Source organism: Calypte anna, chromosome 21 (genome assembly GCF_003957555.1).
Source record: "Calypte anna isolate BGI_N300 chromosome 21, bCalAnn1_v1.p, whole genome shotgun sequence".
NCBI classification, from domain to species: Eukaryota; Metazoa; Chordata; class Aves; order Apodiformes; family Trochilidae; genus Calypte; species Calypte anna.
Genome location: NC_044266.1, coordinates 6,628,025 through 6,645,959, shown reverse-complemented (window position 1 = coordinate 6,645,959; position 17,935 = coordinate 6,628,025). Strand labels below are relative to the sequence as shown.

The 17,935-nt window shown below is 46.7% G+C and overlaps 1 protein-coding gene across 1 annotated transcript in view; it reads right to left on the bottom strand.

Moving 5' to 3' along the window:
• The window catches only part of LOC103526185 (ubiA prenyltransferase domain-containing protein 1), a 21,361-nt gene extending 3,951 nt beyond the window's left edge, over nt 1–17,410 (bottom strand). The window contains 1 exon segment of the mRNA XM_030463428.1: nt 17,153–17,410. Coding sequence (XP_030319288.1) covers nt 17,153–17,410 — 258 coding nt within the window.
• Nucleotides 17,411–17,935: the final 525 nt, after the last annotated feature.

Below are 17,935 nucleotides of genomic sequence, written 5' to 3'. Positions count from 1 at the left end.
CTGAGTGTGTCTGGAACCTGCAAGTACAGGAGGGGAACTCAGAAGATTCACAGACACACACACACTCCCCTGTGCAGTGCCAGGAGGAGTAGAAGGCACACATTGTCTGGCTTTGATCTACAGCTCAGTAATTAAGAGACGTGTCAAGTTCCCCAGTAACACAGCTTCTCTCCAGCTCCAAACTCCACAAAAAACCAGAGAATGAGATTCCTCCTAAATCTGTGTTAGACACCAGGAGAGAGGTAAAGAAAAGAAGTGAGCATCTGCTCTTGGAGGGAAGAAAGGTAATTTACTGCTCAATAGGAAGCAGCAGAACAAAGCACATAATTTCTTTTTGCTCCAGGGACAGCCACCAATGCTGTTTTGAGGCATACTGATCACAGGTTAAGTATGTGCTCCCAAAGCTCAGGGAAGATGGAGGGTGTGTTGGGACCTCTCTGAGCAGTACAAATTGCCTGGTAATTTGGCAAAAAAAACCCAAAAACCAAACCCAAAAAATCAACAAACCTCCAACACAACAGATGAACAAAAGGATTCAGGAGGTAGGAGTAACAATGCATCTGAGTGTCCCAGGATGAATACGACTCAGTAAGTGCAAGAGAAATGGGAGTGGGGGTCAGGGAGGGTCTTTGGGAAGAGCTGCAGAAGGCAGAAAGACTGCAGAGGAGCAAAGTGAGGAGCTGGAGTGTGCAGCAGGGGTTGGAGATTTCTGATGTGGGTTTATTTCTGATAGGTGCCTCTTCTGCAGTCTTTTACTTGCCTCCAGAAGAGCCTCTCCCCAGTTAAGACATCCCTGCAGACAGTAAGCATCCACCTGCCCTGAGCAGACCTGCAAGGATGGGGACACCAGGGTTTGCAGTGACTCAGGAACTGCTTTTACAGCACAGGGCAGGCTGACTTGTAGCTATCTCACCTCTTGCAGAGTCTCTGGTGCTGTCTGAGTCACACGGACTTTGTGGAGCCATTTGAGTTTATGATCCTTTTATCTTCCTGACCAAGGGATCATAAGCTGCTTTTTCCCAAGAAGAATAATGAAGCCTCATATATTACACATCCCCAAAGGACTTCATTTCCCTTAATCTAAGGGGAGGATTTGCCTTTAGTCTCTGGACCTTTTATTATCCATTTGTTGCTCCATCTGTAGCACGGATCATAAAGGAACTTTTTATTTTTTAAGTCAACTTTTGCTTGGGCCTCATTATGGCCTTACACACAGACCCAGCTGCTCAGAGAGACAGAACGAGACAGAGGTGGTAAAGCCTTGTCAGGGCACAGACAAGGGGCTGTCTGGCTCATAAGCAGAAAAATTAAATGGTGGGTCAAGAGACAGGCAACATCTTTCCTCAGCCCCACGTTTGCTTTGCAATACAATGTTCTGACCAACAGGAATGGTTCTGTTTGATGAAGCACTGCTATTCCCACTGCAGCAGGAGAAACCAGTGAGCCAAGGCTCCTCTGTGCTTCACAAGGAACAAAGATACACCAAGAAGATTGCCCCTGTCCCAGAGAACATATCCAAAGTCCTCAGCTTGTTATAAAAACGTTAGGTCTGTGCAGGCTGTTACTGTGGTGCAGCCCCTGAGTTCTGCACCTGGCTTTCACTGAGCCACAGCCTGCCCTTCAGCATTGGTCTTTCCATCTCTTTCCTCTTACAATTCAGTATAGATAATTTAAAAGGGCCTGGCTGTCACTCTAGAGGGCTAAAGGAGACCCTGCTTTCTCTGCTTGGTTGGTAGCTGTGTGCTAGCCAGAGGGGTGAAGTCCAGGGAAACATCCAACCCTTCAGTGCAGTTGCTGCAGCTCCTTTAGCAGCTCTGGGTACACACATGAACATGGCTGTGGTGCTGCCTCCTAAAGTGCTGCTGCTTTCCTTTCTCCTCTTGCTGAGCTAGAAACTGGCACTGAACAGAAAGTAATTTCCTTTCATTTTAAATAAATAATAATTTAACAATGTATGCTGCTGAATTCATTCTTGCATCAAAGGGGAGATGATTGCACTTCCCAGTCCGGAAGAGAGAGAGAGAGGGGAGGAAGACACAGCTTGATAATTAAATTTGCTTTTCCTCCTTTCATTGTGCATCTCATTAAGAAAAAAAAAAAACAGAGAAAAGAAAAGCATACACAGAGCCTTGTGTCTCTGCCCCAGGAAATACTCCCTCTTGTTTGTCTTTTGCTGCTGCTCTCATGGGTAACAAAGGTAAGGGGATCCTTTCAGCTCTGCCTGGGTGCCTGGCACAGGAGGGAGAAGCAGAACCATTCCAGCTGCTGCCTGGGAGAGGAGCAGAAACCTGAGGAAGTTGCTAAGGCATTTTCTGGGACATGTCACCCACATTATTAGAGGCACAATTCAGCTGTAGCAGAGCCCAGGTGGCACAGCACAGGGCACTGTGACATCCTCTGGGTTCTTAGCATCTCACCAGCCAGCTGTGCTGATGTGGTACCTGCTCTCCATGCCTGGGGGGGGGGGTTTAGGTACCCAGGCTGATCCAAAGCCCCCCCCTCACAGGAACACAAATGGCACTGAGCCATTGTACTGTGAGCTCTCTAAACCCAGGCACTGACATTTCAGGCAGGTTCTGACACTTGCAGAGTGACAGCAGCATCTCTGCAGCTCTGACCAACCTCCCCAAGGTCTGGTGCTGGGGCCATCTGCAGCCAAGCTGAACCCTCTGCCTGGAGATGACACCTTCAGAGGAAGTCCCTGGAGCAGGGAACAGCAGGAGCTGCTCTCGTTCTTTCAGTGCAAACAAGCATATTGCAAGTCTCTCCCTAATGAGTCTGCACTCCCAGCCAGCTTTCCCTCTGGAGAGAAAAAAAAATGATTCCATGTAAGGAGGCTTTGCTGAGCACAGGTTATGAGAATGACAAAAACGTTTCCCTTAATAAAAGAACAGCCTTGAAGCTCCATACTCAGATAACTGCCCTCAGAACAACCTGTGATGTCTGCTCAGCATGACCTCTTTCTAATAGCCTGAAGTGCTGCCCAGCTTTATGTTCTCTGTGCTGTATCCACAGGGGCTTTAATCCCATGATTGGACATCCCTTGATCTTATGGCAGCTTCCCTTTCAGCCTGGACTTCGGGTCAAGAGCTTTCTGACTTCTGGTAATGTCTCTTTCCCGTCCCTTATCCTTTTTGTATGTAGGGAAGGTTTTTCTCTTTGCAACTTTCACTATTTAGTATGGCAGAAGGGAAGGAGGAAAATCACCTTCAGCTTTTCTGGCCATCTGCATCCCAATTGCTTCAGAGGGATTTGGGCTGCATTCCAAATGGTTCCATTTGCAGTGGATTTGGGGCAGAGAGAGGACAAGCTGAGCGTGCTATGTCTCAGTGCAGAGGATTCCAGAGCTACCCCAGTTACAGCTGCAGAGCACCCTCCCTCCCACAGCTCCCTGATTTACCTGGCCAAGCTGAGCCAACCACTAAAGCCAAACATTTCTCCTGCAGACAAAAATTTAAACACAAGGAAAGAATAAAAACCCACAGAAGTTACATTATTGAGCATTTTAAAAATAAGGGCAACTTCTTTTGTTTGTTTTTTTCAATTTGTTCTCTCCCCTGGATATTAGCAGTGATCAGCACTTCTCCCACATCCCGGCACATGTTATTTCTGTTATTAATAGCACCCACTCCCAGGGGCAGTCATCTTTGCACAGGTACATTTATTTCCTTCAGAACCCTGTCACCCCCTGCTGCTGCTCCGCTCCCTTCCAGCACCCTCCACGAGGAGGCAAGGGAGGCAGATGGAAAATATAGGCATCACTCTGCCACACTCCAGGAACAGCTCAGCCTCATTCTGTCACTGAGGATGTGCCTGTGTTTAGGTTTATAGGCACCATAATTACATTACCTGTGTCTCATACCACTCTTATTTCCTGTTCTTTTCTCCTAATCAAAAACTGCCCTTTGAGAGAGAAATATTCTGGATGTTCCTGTCCTTCCCTCCAAGCCAGCCAGGAAGGGAGTTACCATCATTTGCTGTTCTAGCAGCAAGGCAGATTTCCCTAGTTGTTTTTCTGCTCTGAACAGGATCTGACACGTCCCTTCATGGGAAAATGGCAATTTCCTCAGGAGGGCTGCAATAACAGGTACTTGATGGAGTGTTACCATGACCACAGCCACCAGCCCTCAGCTCCAAATTTTCTGAAGTTGGAGCAAGCCTCTGTAAGTCAATATTTTCTCCCCTAGTGGGATGCAGCCCTGAGCAGGCCAGTGAAGCACTAAAAAAGCTCTGTCAGCAACACAATCCAGAATTGGAGAGCACTGAAGAAATCAATACAATTGGGAAAGCTTATCCTTTGCCCACTGGCCCACGTTTGTCACCGAGCACAAGTAACAACGTAAAGGCATTTAATAACACAGCTCATTAGGCTGCTGACAACAGAGATGATGGAACTAAGGTCTCAAAACATAGAGAGAGCCTCCTGAGTCTATTTGTATGTGCAGTTGCAGCCTGCATTTGTTATGCTTTCCAAGCATTGTGAGGGATCTATGTCTGTTACATGATCCAGAGGGAATTTTTTCTGCAAAAAATCACATAGGAAGCTCTCTGAGGGAAGGAGACTGAACGTGTAAAGAAGTGCTTGGGAATAGTTCCCATGAAGCAGGGTTGGAGTATGACCTAGAGGAGAGAGTTTCTTTGCCTTTCCAATGTTCAAGAAAGGCCCCAGAGCTGAGGTTTGGCAGGGGAAACTCCCTAAGAGCCACTCTCCTGGCAGGGCCATGGTGCCACAGACTGTGGCTGGAGGAAATGGGTGACCAACCCACCACCCCTTCCTTCCTTCCTTCCTTCCTTCCTTCCTTCCTTCCTTCCCTTCCTTCCTTCCCTTCCTTCCTTCCCTTCCTTCCATCCTTCCCTTTCCTTCCTTCCTTCCTTCCTTTTCCTTCCTTCCTCCTTCCTTCCTTCCTTCCTTCCTTCTTCCTTTCCCTTCCTCCTTCCTTCCTTCCTCCTTCCTTCCTTCCTTCCTTCCTTCCTTCTTCTCTTCCTTCCTTCCTTCCTTCCTTCCTTCCTTCCTTCCTTCCTTCCTTCCTTCCTTCCTTCCTTCCTTTCTTCCTTCCTTCCTCCCTCCCTCCCTCCCTCCCTCCCTCCCTCCCTCCCCCTTCCTCCCTCCCTTCCTCCCTCCCTTCCTCCCTTCCTCCCTCCTCCCTCCCTTCCTCCCTTCTCCCCCAGCAGTGCCTGCCCTGTGGTCCCTGGAACCAAGGCCACTGCTTTGGTCCCAACATCTGCTGTGGAGAGGAGCTGGGTTGTTTCCTGGACACTTTGGAAACCCTGAGGTGCCAAGAGGAGAATTTCCTGCCCACCCCCTGCCAGTCAGAGCTGTGGGACTTGGTCCACAGCCCCCCTATAAACCCTTTTTATTGCTCTAAGAAGGTAGATGAGCTGTGGAAGTGAGAGCAAGGCTCCTGCCTGCTACAGCCAAAAGAAACTCTTTGGATCTCTAACCTGCACAATGCAGCCTCCTGTATAGACCAAGCTAGAAAGCAGAGCACCTCATTTCTCCCCCAGGCCCAGCCACCTGGGGTACCATACACTTTTTTGGAAAGCCAGCCAGCCTGATCCAAAGGCTTCTGCTGACAGACAAACCAACACAATCCTGGGCAAGCTGTTCCATTATGTCATAATTATTTTAAATTTGCTTCCCAGCCCCAACTGAGAACTGAGTCAGACTTGACACACTTCAGCTCTTCAGCTTCCAGGCACTAGATCTCTGCAGCCAGTCTGCAAGATTTATGAGCCTCTTGTTATCAGAGATTCTTTCCTTGTACTTAAAGACTCAGATCAAGTCACCTCTTTAGCTCCCTTTGTATAAACCAGATGCAAACTTCTTGGCACTGTCACACTGCAGAGTTGTGTAATGATAAATACAGTCAAGTTGTGATTCTTCAGTGATGGGAAACAGAACTTCCAGAAGTGCAGTCATTATTTAGAGCTGTTAATTGAGTTCATCTGCTCTGGACATAAAATTATGACAAAAAATTCACTGGCTTCAGCAGCTGTTCCTTTGCTGTTGGACAGGTAAATGAGACAGAACAATTTCAAAGAGCACAGAAGTGTGTAAATGTCTGTGTTGACTCCGGGTGCTTTGTGAGTGCAACTCCAAATACCTTCAAAAAACTCTGTACCAGCAAAATCCCCCAGCTTAAATATCTGGGAGAAGAAGCATCAGGGACAAACAAGAGTTGGCTTCCCTAACCTTTTTCTGCTTTTAGCAGGAAGGGGCAATCTGAGGTTGGCAGGACATGCAGACACATTCAGTGCCCCCCCAGCAGGCTTTGTATTTCCAGCAGAGCTCCAGGACCTGGGGAATCCAGGCTGGTTTTTGGAAAACCAAGCAGTAGGAAGTTAATGAACTCCTGTAGCTGAGTCCCAGTGCTTGTTTGCAGGATGCAGCCCTGACATTATTCCTGCTAATGTCATTATTCCAACTTGCTGCCTGTTGCCACAGCTTTTCATTTCATTATTCCAAATGTTTTCCCCTTGACTTCCTTTTGGAATATGGGGACTGATTTCCCTTTCTCCCTCCACCTCATCAGAGCTCATAAAGCCAGCATGACAAGCAAGAGAGCTGAGAGACGATTAACAAGCAGAGCAATGCAGCTGAACCACCAGAATCAGAATCAACTCAGTTGGGTCTTGCCTGGCCAGCCCAGGCTTTCTTATTCTCTACATCAACTTATTTCTGTCAGCTTGAAATTAGGCATCCTTTTAAATGTTTTCACACTCTAAAATTGTTCCTAAATGTGCATATTAAGTGGTGAAACAATTTACTGAGTTAATCTACTCGAGCTGAACATTTATTTCAGCAAAACTCAGTTACACTTAAGACACCTTCTCCTTGCTTCTCAGGACCATATCCTGAAACCAGCACACCAACTCTCTGCCCAGAATAGAGATCAGGGTGCCAAAACACACAAAGAGACATTTTAGTTACAGAAGCACATTTGTGTAGAGGCATTCATGGAGGTCTAGCGAAGATCTCTCCATCTGTACTCTTCTCAATGGGACTATAACATTTCCCTAGGAAAAGGTGGGGAGATGCTGCTCCCATGCAGCTTCCTTTGCCACAGGATCTGGAGCGAGAAGTGTTGAAAACAAATATTGCTTGGTCTGAAAAAATAAGTAGAAAAAAATGGTGCTTTGGGGGGAAGTTTTGAACATGGACACCCACCACTATGGGTCTCCAGGACACTTCTGATTGGTGACAGAGCAGGTTATTTTGGGTGTGCATAGGAAGACAACAGTGTTATAACAGTTGCTAAGCCTCCTGGATGGTACAACCCTTCCTCTGAGCACTGGGGAGAAAATCCAGTGGTGGCAGAGTTAAAACCATCTGCACAAGGAATACAAGCTGGCAGCTAGCAAGCCTCTTTGCGGATTGGTGTCAGAATGTCTGTGCAGAAGAACAACGGGAGGAGAGGAAAGACCCTTTGCAGATGCTTGTCCTTTAGCAAGGGCTAAAGAGATTTTTAGAAGCTTAGTTTGGGCTGAGAAGGGAGAGTGGTGGCAGTGAGATGGAGTGAGGAGTGGGGGAGCCCAGCTGACAGCCCCCAGCATCAAGAGGAGCACAGGATGCTCCCCGTGGGACTTGGAGCATTACAACTCTGAGTATTCCTGCTCAGATCACTGCTGCTACCCCACAGGAGAGAGGGGTTTGGGGAAAGGTTCAGTCCATGCCTCTGCATTGCAGGAGGTATGCAGAGCCCCAGCACCCCAGAGAAGGGGAAAGGATCAATGTGCCCCCAAAATCCCAGCTCAGAACTGCACTCTAGCTGTCAAGTCTCTCCCTTCCTCCTCTCCTCTTTCCACCAACACATTTGCCAGGGATGGCATAGTGGGGGCAGAGAATAAATCAGGTGCTATATCAGAGTATTCTATCCCTCACTGTGTAAAGAGCAGCTTTTGTGACTTCCTGATGTGATTTACCATACAATGACAACCTTTAACGTCTGCTGGTGTTATAATCTACTTTATCTTAATACAATCTTTACCCTGCTGAACCTCCCAGAGTCTTAACAGCTATTTTCAATGGAGTTTTTTTTTTTTTATTATTATGACTTGATACTGTGATTACTGTCGCACTCCTGCTCTTTGTGGAAGGGGAAATTAATAAGTTTTTTTCTTAGGCATTTTCCACCAGAGCTGGAATACCAATCAGCCCCAAGCTGGGTTCCTGTGCCTGCTGGATTCAATTATGAACCTTAGCTCTGACTTTCCAAGGCACAGCAGTCTGCAGATCAACAGCATGTCAGCACATAAGGCCCCTCTTCTCCTTCCCAAAGGCTCTCACTGTGGGGAGGAAAGGTGACAAGCACAGAGTGAGGGAATACCTGGCTTTTCCTCCCCTCTCTTAGGGCTGTCCAGCTCATAGTTATCTCCACAGATATGTCCCTGTACCAGGGCATTCAGACTCATCATGCCTTGGAGAGGAAGGTTAAAGCACTGTCAGTTATATGAATTTTCCTGCTCCTTTGCCATCCTTGCTCAGTCTCCCCACCACCTCCCAGAGCTCACTGCCCCTTCCTTTCCCTTCAGGAAATCCCTGCACCAGGCTGTGCCACAGCTCAGAGCTCAGGGACTGAGAGTGTCACACATCTCTGCCATGCTTCACTTGGTGAAGGTCAGGCCACACAACCCTTCAGCATTACAACAGCCCTGTCAGGTAAATCCTAACACAGCCAGAAGAGGTTCTGCCTCTACACCACACAGCTTTGGTGCTGATGAGAATGGGAACCTCTTTGTTCCATGTCCCAAAGGCACTTCCCACCTCCCTGTAAAAAGCAGCTTTGGTCCAACAGTCTGGATTCTACTAGGTGTAAAATACTACAGGAAGAGCTCAGGGCACAATCTGGCATTGCCTGGGCCTTGGCTTTTTGGAAGGAAACTTCAACCTTTGTCTGGTCCTTTCCTGATCCTTTAGGACTATGGAGCTTTCATCATCTCCCAGCAAGCTGACTGCTAAGGCAGGAGGATAAGAGCCTGGCAGGCTCAGAGCCCAGGCTGCAGAGCCAGTGCCAGTATTGATCAGGAAAGCTGAAAAAAGCAAACAAATTCTCTGTAATTACTCAACTTGATGGATGCCAGTAGGTTTGTTTGCTTCCTGCAAAGATGCCAATAACCTAACGGAGCAAACATTGCCATTATGTAATAAAACCATACAGGTAATTAAAAATCTCCTGGCAGGACTACAAACATGAACATTATCTATTAACTGTTTCAGTGGAGCAAGAGGGAATGGATACTGACAATCCTGCTCCACTTGAGGGGAGGCAGATTTAATGGGTACTTATCAGCTGAGCCAGTCAGGAATCACAAATCACAGACAGTGACTTGCTTTTTGAGGCAAAATATTCCCCCAGATATCACAACATTCCTAAAGATCTGAAATGAAATCATGGCCCCTCTGCCCTGTGTGTTGGTTCTGTATCAACACCTCAAAGACATTACCTAAAAATAGAGAAAATGGGTGGAGGAAAAAGGACTTGTGCTACTTGCCAGTGTGGAGTTGCCCTCTGTCTCACCAGGCACTTCCTGCAGTGCACAGAAGATTTTTCCCCTGCCAGCTCAAGAGTGGGGTGGAGGCCACATCTGAACCCAGATAAAGCTTTGGAGAGAAAGCAGACGAGGAGTCAGTGGGCTTTTGCTGGCAAGCTGGGATTTATCTGGCTTGGAGCTATGAGGGAGTTTGGATTGCCAGGAAGGTGACCATGAGCCAGCAGTGTGCCCAGGTGGCCAAGAAGGCCAATGGCATCCTGGGCTGGCTCAGGAACAGCGTGGGCAGCAGGTCCAGGGAAGGATTCTGCCCCTGTGCTCAGCTCTGGGGAGGCCACAGCTTGAGTCCTGTGTCCAGTTCTGGGCCCCTCAGCCCCTCAGGAAGGAGCTTGAGGTGCTGGAGCAGGTCCAGAGAAGAGCAAGGAGGCTGTGAAGGGATCCAGCAGAATTGCTGTGAGGAAGGGCTGAGGGAGCTGGGTGTTGAGCTGGAGAAGAGGAGGCTCAGGAGACCTCATCACTCTCTGCAACTCCCTGAAAGGAGGTTGAGCCAGGGGGGGGTGGGCTCTTTTCCCAGGCAACTCTCAGCAAACAAGGAGGCAGGGTCTCAAGTTGTGCCAGGGAGTTTAAGGTTGGAGATGAGAAAGAATTTCTTCTGGAGAGGGTGATCAGGCATTGAATGGGCTGCCCAGGAAGGAGTGGATTCTCGTGTCTGGAGAGATTTCCAAAGAGCCTGGATGTGGCACTGAGGCCTGATGGGCTGGGAAACCACGGGGGGAGTGGGCAAGGGTTGGACTTGATGAGCTCTGAGCTCCCTTCCAACCCAGCCCATTCTGTGATTCTATGAAGGGACAGTGACAGAATGAACAACTCATGACCTGAGTGCTAAGCAGGTTCAATGAGGATCTTGCTCCATGTCCTCCAGTGCACAAAGGGGAGTAGGAAAGAGCCCCCGGAAAGAAGCTAGGAAAAAAAAAAAAAGAGGAAAAAGCAGAAAAGTGCAGGAGGTGAGAGAGTCAGCCTGCTAGAGAGCTCCCTGGTTTCAGATTCAGATGATTTCAGATTCTCTTTTTGTGGTTTTAGAGCAAGCAGCTGAAGAATGAAAGAAGGTTTTTTGGCAAGCTGTCAGTTCATTAGGTATGTAAGCCCAGCAGCATGGACTGCAGGCAGAGAGAGAGCACAAAGCAAAGCTCTGCAGAGCAGGAGCACTCTGCCTGGGGGTGCACAACACACTGGCTTGGAAAGGCTCAGCAAGGACCAGCAGGATTGCCCGGGTCGATGATTCTGAGGATTCATAGCTGGGAGCAGCATCCTTTCTTTCCAGCAGGATATTCCTCCAAAGTGTCCTGAGTCTCTTGCAGGAGGACACCTTGGTGCTCATTACTGGTGTGCAGCCTCCACCTCACTGACGCCCTTGATCCTGCTCTGCTGACAAGTGGCAGGAAGGCAGGGAGCAGCAGAACCATTAAAATGCATTTAAGCACCTCAGCACTCCAGCTGCTGGCAGAGTAATAGCTTCCTACAACTCTCATTGAAGCCAGGAAAAATCCATGTAAGGCTTCAATGAGACTTGGGTTGGGCTGGAAAAACCGCAGATCTCTGACAAGTCCTTGCTCAATATTGTAAGGTCACGTCAGATTTTCCTTCATCTGGTGTAGCTGAAGAAGTCTCATCCACCTATCAAGGATCACTGTGACCTTCATGTGCATTCAATATGAAAGGGCAAGTGCTACAGCAAGCACTGAAAGGGAGATTTCTGCAGAAAGGTTGGATACCTGTGCCCACATGCTGCAGAGATTAGATGAGATTTAAGTCAGAAATCAGCATTCAGTGGGGCACAGCTGCATCCTCCTGTTTCTGACAATACACCAGCAGTCCAAATCTTTCTGGTTTAAATTTCTGATTCCTTCTCCATCCATGAACCTTGGTCTGTTTTTCAAACTACTTCTAAAGAAAAAAATAGCATCTATTTAAAGAACTAGCTGGCCCCTGCTAGGGATTTCCTAAAATGAGTACTCAGTTTTGTTTCTTATCTTCAGGTAATGCAGGCAGTCTCTTAAATACAGAGGTTGAGAAATCAGCCAAGCCTCCTATGAAAAGATACAGACCCTGTTTTCCACCACCAGGTCACAGGCTCCCAAAAGACATTCTTGTAAAGCAAATCCAGATTCTTTAGGAAGAAAAATGTGTCATTGAATCCTGGCAGACTTGTAACCATATTAAAGAAAAGTATTTTTAACATCTGGAACATTGGAAATGATTTATATCAAAAATATGGGAAGCTTTGGCTGATCTTTCCCTGCCTCAGTTTCCTCTCATCATAGAGCCATTTCATTTGTTTAATGCTTCTGCAAACTAGGGGCATGTCAGCTATTTCTATGCCAGGCACAGATCCTGGTGCAAAGCCCTGACATGAGCACAGATCTCAGGAAACTGTGATCCTGGGTAAGTGATGGAGATGCAGAGATCAAAGCTGTGTCAATTGGGTGGATTCACAAGAATCATAACAGGCACTGGGGCTTAAGCAGAGTTTATTTATAGCTGCGGTGAGCACATCCACTAGATTCTCAGGCTGACAGCTGGAGAGGAATGTGGTTTGGTTTTTCTTATATTTTACCTCTGGGGAAACGTTTCTTGCTCAGAGGAAAGAGATAATTAAATCAACAATTAAAGCCATAAGGTTCTGGATCCACAGACAGAGTGCATTGGTAATCTGACCTCTTCTGCCTTGCTTAGGGAGCACAAAAGTGATCTGCTGATCTAAGGAATTCAACTGTGTGGGGCCTGGAGGTCACGCCCAGGCCAAACCTGAGAAGTGGGAAGAAATCAGAAAATCAGTCAGGATGTCCTGGAGAGACCCTTGGTTGCAGGGACCCTTGGATCAGCTCAGCTGGGGCCCCAAGGATCTTTGGAGGCTTTGACTGTTCCTGGGCTGGCTCAGGAAACAGCGTGGCCAGCAGGTCCAGGGAAGGGATTTCTGCCCCTGTGCTCAGCTCTGGGAGGCCACAGCTTGAGTCCTGTCCAGTTCTGGGCCCCTCAGCCCCTCAGGAAGGAGATTGAGGTGCTGGAGCAGGTCCAGAGAAGAGCAAGGAGGCTGTGAAGGGATCCAGCAGAATTGCTGTGAGGAAGGGCTGAGGGAGCTGGGGGTGTTGAGGCTGGAGAAGAGGAGGCTCAGGGGAGACCTCATCACTCTCTGCAACTCCCTGAAAGGAGGTTGGAGCCAGGGGGGGGTTGGGCTCTTTTCCCAGGCAACTCTCAGCAAGACAAGAGGGCAGGGTTCTCAGTGTGCCAGGGGAGGTTTAGGTTGGAGATGAGAAAGAATTTCTTTCTGGAGAGGGTGATCAGGCATTGGAATGGGCTGCCCAGGGAAGGAGTGGATTCTCCGTGTCTGGAGAGATTTCCAAAGAGCCTGGATGTGGCACTGAGTGCCATGGGCTGGGAACCACGGGGGGAGTGGAGCAAGGGTTTGGAGCTGATGAGCTCTGAGCTCCCTTCCAACCCCAGCCCATTCTAGGATTCTATGACACTAAAAACATAATGTTTTTTCAAACTTCACATGGACAGAACTGCAGTGTGCCCTGGGGCGGTTAGCACTCCCTTCAGGTACTGCCCCTTTGACGCTTAGGAGACCCACAGACCTGCAGGAGGCAGTACCAGGTAGCCTGGGAGCTGGGAAATGCTGCTTCAGGGCCTGTACCTTGCCAGCAGCTCCAATGAAATAACCACATTCATATTCCTTTACCACCCAAGATCTATCTCTCATCTACCACTAGAAAAAACCCCAGCACGCTCCTTTACTTCCACACAACAGGTAATAAATATTTCCTATTGTTTATAAGCATCATTATAAGAAAATCTTAAGCACAGGAAAGAAAAAGTAAGACAGAATTTCTCCTAATGCCTTCTTGGTGGCACAAGCAGCCTTCTCGTGGCAGAGAAATTCCCAAGGCAGCTTGTGTTCTAACCCACGTGGGAAATACCATCTCTCAATGACTTTCTCCAGCACAAAAGGGTTTGTAACAACAGTGCTGACAGCAATCGAAAGCTGGAACTCCCAGATTTTCAGCTCTGACAATGGAATTATTGCCCATTATTCTCTCTAAGTAATTAAACCCATTAATCATCATAATTAGTAATGCTCTGTGTCAGCTGATATTGGTAACAGAGCTAGTCATTACACTGTGCCATTAAGAAACTAAAGAATGGTACTACAGCCACAAACATGCTGCTGCTTGTTCACTGCCTGGCTCTGGAGGAGTCTGTAATGCCCAAGGACTCCAACTTCAAAGGACAGATTGAGCCAGCAAGAGAAATCACCTCTCCTGGGCTGGGTTTAATACACTAGGGATGCTTGAGAGAGAGCAGAAGAGACCAAATTCATCCTTGGAATGATTCCTGCTTGAGCCAGATCACCCCTGGTGATCCCTGCAGCAGAGACTTTACTAGCCAGGGGAAAATCACAAGGAACTTTCTCAGTAAGTTTTTTCCTCCTTCTTTTGCAAAATGTCTCTGAGGGAGATTTTTTTTTACCTAACAAATTTGTTACCTGAAATCAGTTATAAAAATGTTTCACTTGATTTCATTTCCCTATACTGCTCAGTAGCCAGGCTAGGCTGCTTAGTTTCAGTTTGTCATTTGGAATTATTTTATAATTTGATCATTGACAAATTATAGGTATTTATTTTATCAATGACAACTGATGAGTTCTTCATTGATTCTGATGCTGAGAGAAGTGGAATTCAAAATGTCCTTCCCTCTGCCTCTGCCTCTGCCTCAGGTGGTGTGAATGGTGCAGAAGGTGAACACAAAGGCACCAATCTGGGTAATTCCCTCATACAGAAAGTTTTTTCCTCTCTGTGGTGTCAGTGATAAAGTTGGAGTGATAAAACTCCAGTGATAAAAAAAAACCAGTGATAAAACTGGAATGTAAGAAGGGCTGGAACAACCTGATGCAAACAGATGACTGTGATGTACACCTGCCTGCAAAGTGCTCACACCCACCTGAGCTGGGTCCTGAATTGATCATCCTTACCTGAGAGCAAGATGCTTATAGGACAGATGCCCAAACTATCCACAAACCTGGGCTCCAGCAGATGCTCAGAGATCAGTGTTTCTCACTGGAGTTTAAACCTTCACTCCAGTGCAGCAGCTCCAAAGCTCATGTTTCTTCATCCCCCATCATCCAGAACCCCTCTTCCCTTGACACATGTTCCACTCCATCCACACACATTAGTTTGCCACCCCTCCCACACTACCTTCTGAAACAGCCAACTTTGTCAATAAAACAGCATTTGGCTTTTCCAATCCAAGTATTTCTTATGTTGTGAGCTCCATCTAGTGATGTAACTGAAGCCCTATCACCAGAACTGACACTGCTTTGGCTGGAGGTGAGGGCACTGGGACAGATACCTGGGATAAAAAAAAAACCTTTATCCCTTTCTGGGATAAAAAAAAAAATTCTGGAATTTCTCTGAAGACAAGACAAGTGCTTTCTTAGCCTCCAGAGCTCAGAGCACTCTGCAGAGCAACTGGAGAATGGGAGAGTCCAAGCAGAGAGGAAAATGGGGTATAAGATCTTACTACTTGGGATGCAGATACAAAAAGAAATGTCCATCACACATCCTCAGGGTGCTCTCCCCAGGTGTCTCCCCCTCTGGGCAACTTTGGCTTCCTGGGGCCATTTTACTGGGCCATCAGCAGGGAAGAAGAAGAGAAAATCAGATTTTTTTTATCAAATCCCAGAAGTTTCTTAATAAACTGGAGTGCAATCTCACTGCCCTGCTCTATCTCGTTCCTGTTTTGGAGTAACTATTTCACAGTCAGCTGTTGTTTATTATTTAAATGTTTTCCCTGCCCAAACCCTCTATTGAAGGAGCTCAAAACACTCTGAGACAAAGTGTTCAATAGATTCTCAGACTGCAGAAAAATAATATAAATCCAAACCAGATAGTTCCTTCATTTCAAAAGATAAGAATTTACCAAGACATTCTCATACAAAAGAAATCTACCTAAATCTCTCCACATGTCTATCTCCAGTGTTTAAGATTTCATCCCACATTTTTGTGATGTTCATGAAAGATTTATGAGTTATTCAGCTACTCTGAGTTCCTGGGATATTGTTAATAAACCTCCCCCTTACTCCTATTGTTACATCTCATCAGCCCCTCAGTCACTTCAAGCTTGTGAAGCATTCAGAGACTCTGGTTTTGTTGAAGTATTTTAATATCTGATTCCCTAAGATGAACATCAACTTCAGCTCCTCTGTCAAATCCATCATTTTCCACTCTCCCATCACAACTCAGAAGCCAGACAGATGCCACATTAATCCCCTGTTAAGACAGGAATGGAGTTAGATGAGAGGAAACTCTGAAGCCAGATAATGAATCTCTACAAGTGCTCTTTAAGAATTAAGCAAAGATATCTTTCCCTGGAATTAAATTCATGAGTATTCTCCCCATGAAGGACACCCTGCTGCACTGCTGGCATTCAGCTCTGCCAAATCAAAGTCTTCAGAGGTCTTTGAGGACCCATACAAGTATCAATATTGTGCAGGAAAAAAGGTGCTGAGATTTTTATTTTGTTATTTTTGATTTGAGTTCTCTCCCTGGACCTATTTCCATTTCCATGCCTTCCTTTCCCTCTGCAACCACTCATTCTCAGCTCCTATGCAATTCACACCAGCGATTTCAAGGAAATCTCTGAATGACTGTGGACAAAACACAGACTCCATCCTCCCCAGGTCATGGGTTCCTCTCTTCTGCAGTGCTTGACCTAAATCCTACTCACATCCCAAATATGAGCTGGCATAAGAAGGCTGAAGCTGCTTGCATTCACTCACAAGAGATTCTCAGGATCAGCCCACAATGTTTAAGATATTTTTAAAAGAAATCAAACAACAAATCAGAGAAACTCATCCTGGTTTCCCCAGGAAAGAAAACAAAGCTAAGCCCCATCAAATACACTCTACTACATGGGACATGATTTTCCAGTTTAAGCTTCCAGGTCCTGCCACCCACTTTTGTCTGAAGTTCTGTCCCAAGCTATTGTCTGAATTTCTGTCCCAATCTATTGTCTGAAGTTCTGTCCCAAAGTACAGGAGCAGAGTTGCTCAGTCCTCATAACAGAGTCCCAGACATTCTCCTGGTCAGCACTGCTGTACAGATCTGGGCAGTTTCTCCAGGAGGCTTCATTTCAGCAGATGCTCCAAACCACCAGTGAGTGAGCTCTTTAGATTTTAATCCTTTTGCTTTTCAATCTTTTTTTCTTCCCAGTCTTATCATTCACTGCAGAGTTTCCAGTGGTTAAGCCCACAACAGGAGAAGGTGAAATTCTCCTGTAGTCAAGAGTAGAACAAAGAAAGGAAGTCCTGATTCAGCCTTTCCCAGAATTTGGGCTGGGGAGGACACTTAGAAAAACATCTAAATTTCCATGTTAATTACTGATGAAACTTTCATGACAACAGTATCTGTGTACCTCAGAGTCTAACAGATGTGTTGTGACAATGCTCTGGCAAGATGAGAACAATTATGCCTCTTTTACAGACAAGGAATTGAGACCAGGAAAGGGATGCATCTGAATCACTATCAGACAAAAAGCTGTTATTTAGCAAAGAATTTAACATAAGCCTGCAAACTGCCTTAACCACTTAGCTGCTTCTATAATTTACCTCCAAAACATAAAACTCAGCATGAAGCAAGCCTTTTCCTCCCACAGGAACATTTTGCCCCTCTTCCCAGGGCAGGTCACAGAGTTTTACTGCTTGAGGCTCCCAGTGCTGAGAATCCTCTCCCACAGTCCTGTTTCTCCTGGTGGAGAAAGTCTTGTTTCTCCTGGTGGCAGCATCTTTGTCCTGTTTCTCCTGTTCTCCTGTTCTCCTGGAGGTAGCATCTTTGTCCTGTTTCTCCTGTTCTCCTGGAGGTAGCATCTTTGTCTTGTTTCTCCTGGTGGCAGCAACATTCAGAGCATCAGTCAAGCAGACAACGTGTCAGGGATTGACCCCACAGACTCACAATTAATTCCTGTCTTCTCTGCATCCAAGTGATCCAGTTTGGGGCCCCCCAAACATGTAATTAACACTGTGACACCACAGCACACGGAATGCCAATCTGCTCACTGATCCTCCTGTCTGATGTTGATCTGGAGTCCATGAAACAGAAGGACTCCCAGCAGAAGAAACCTGGGGATTAAGGAGCCAGCTTTCCATAGACTTGTCAGGAATCCTGAGAATTAAGGATGCCTGAGATTTTATTTTCTTCTACTGAGGGAGCATTCTGTTCTTAATTACAGTTGGCTGCCACAGTGCTCACCCCTTTGGCTTTGTCAGGGTTGAATTCAATTACACTCAGAATGGGAAACAACATTCTGTTGGCCTTAAGTCCAAATCACCTTGGACACAGGTCCAAAGCAACTCTGGACAGCTGCTTCCTTTGTGAGGGGTTCCAAGGAATAG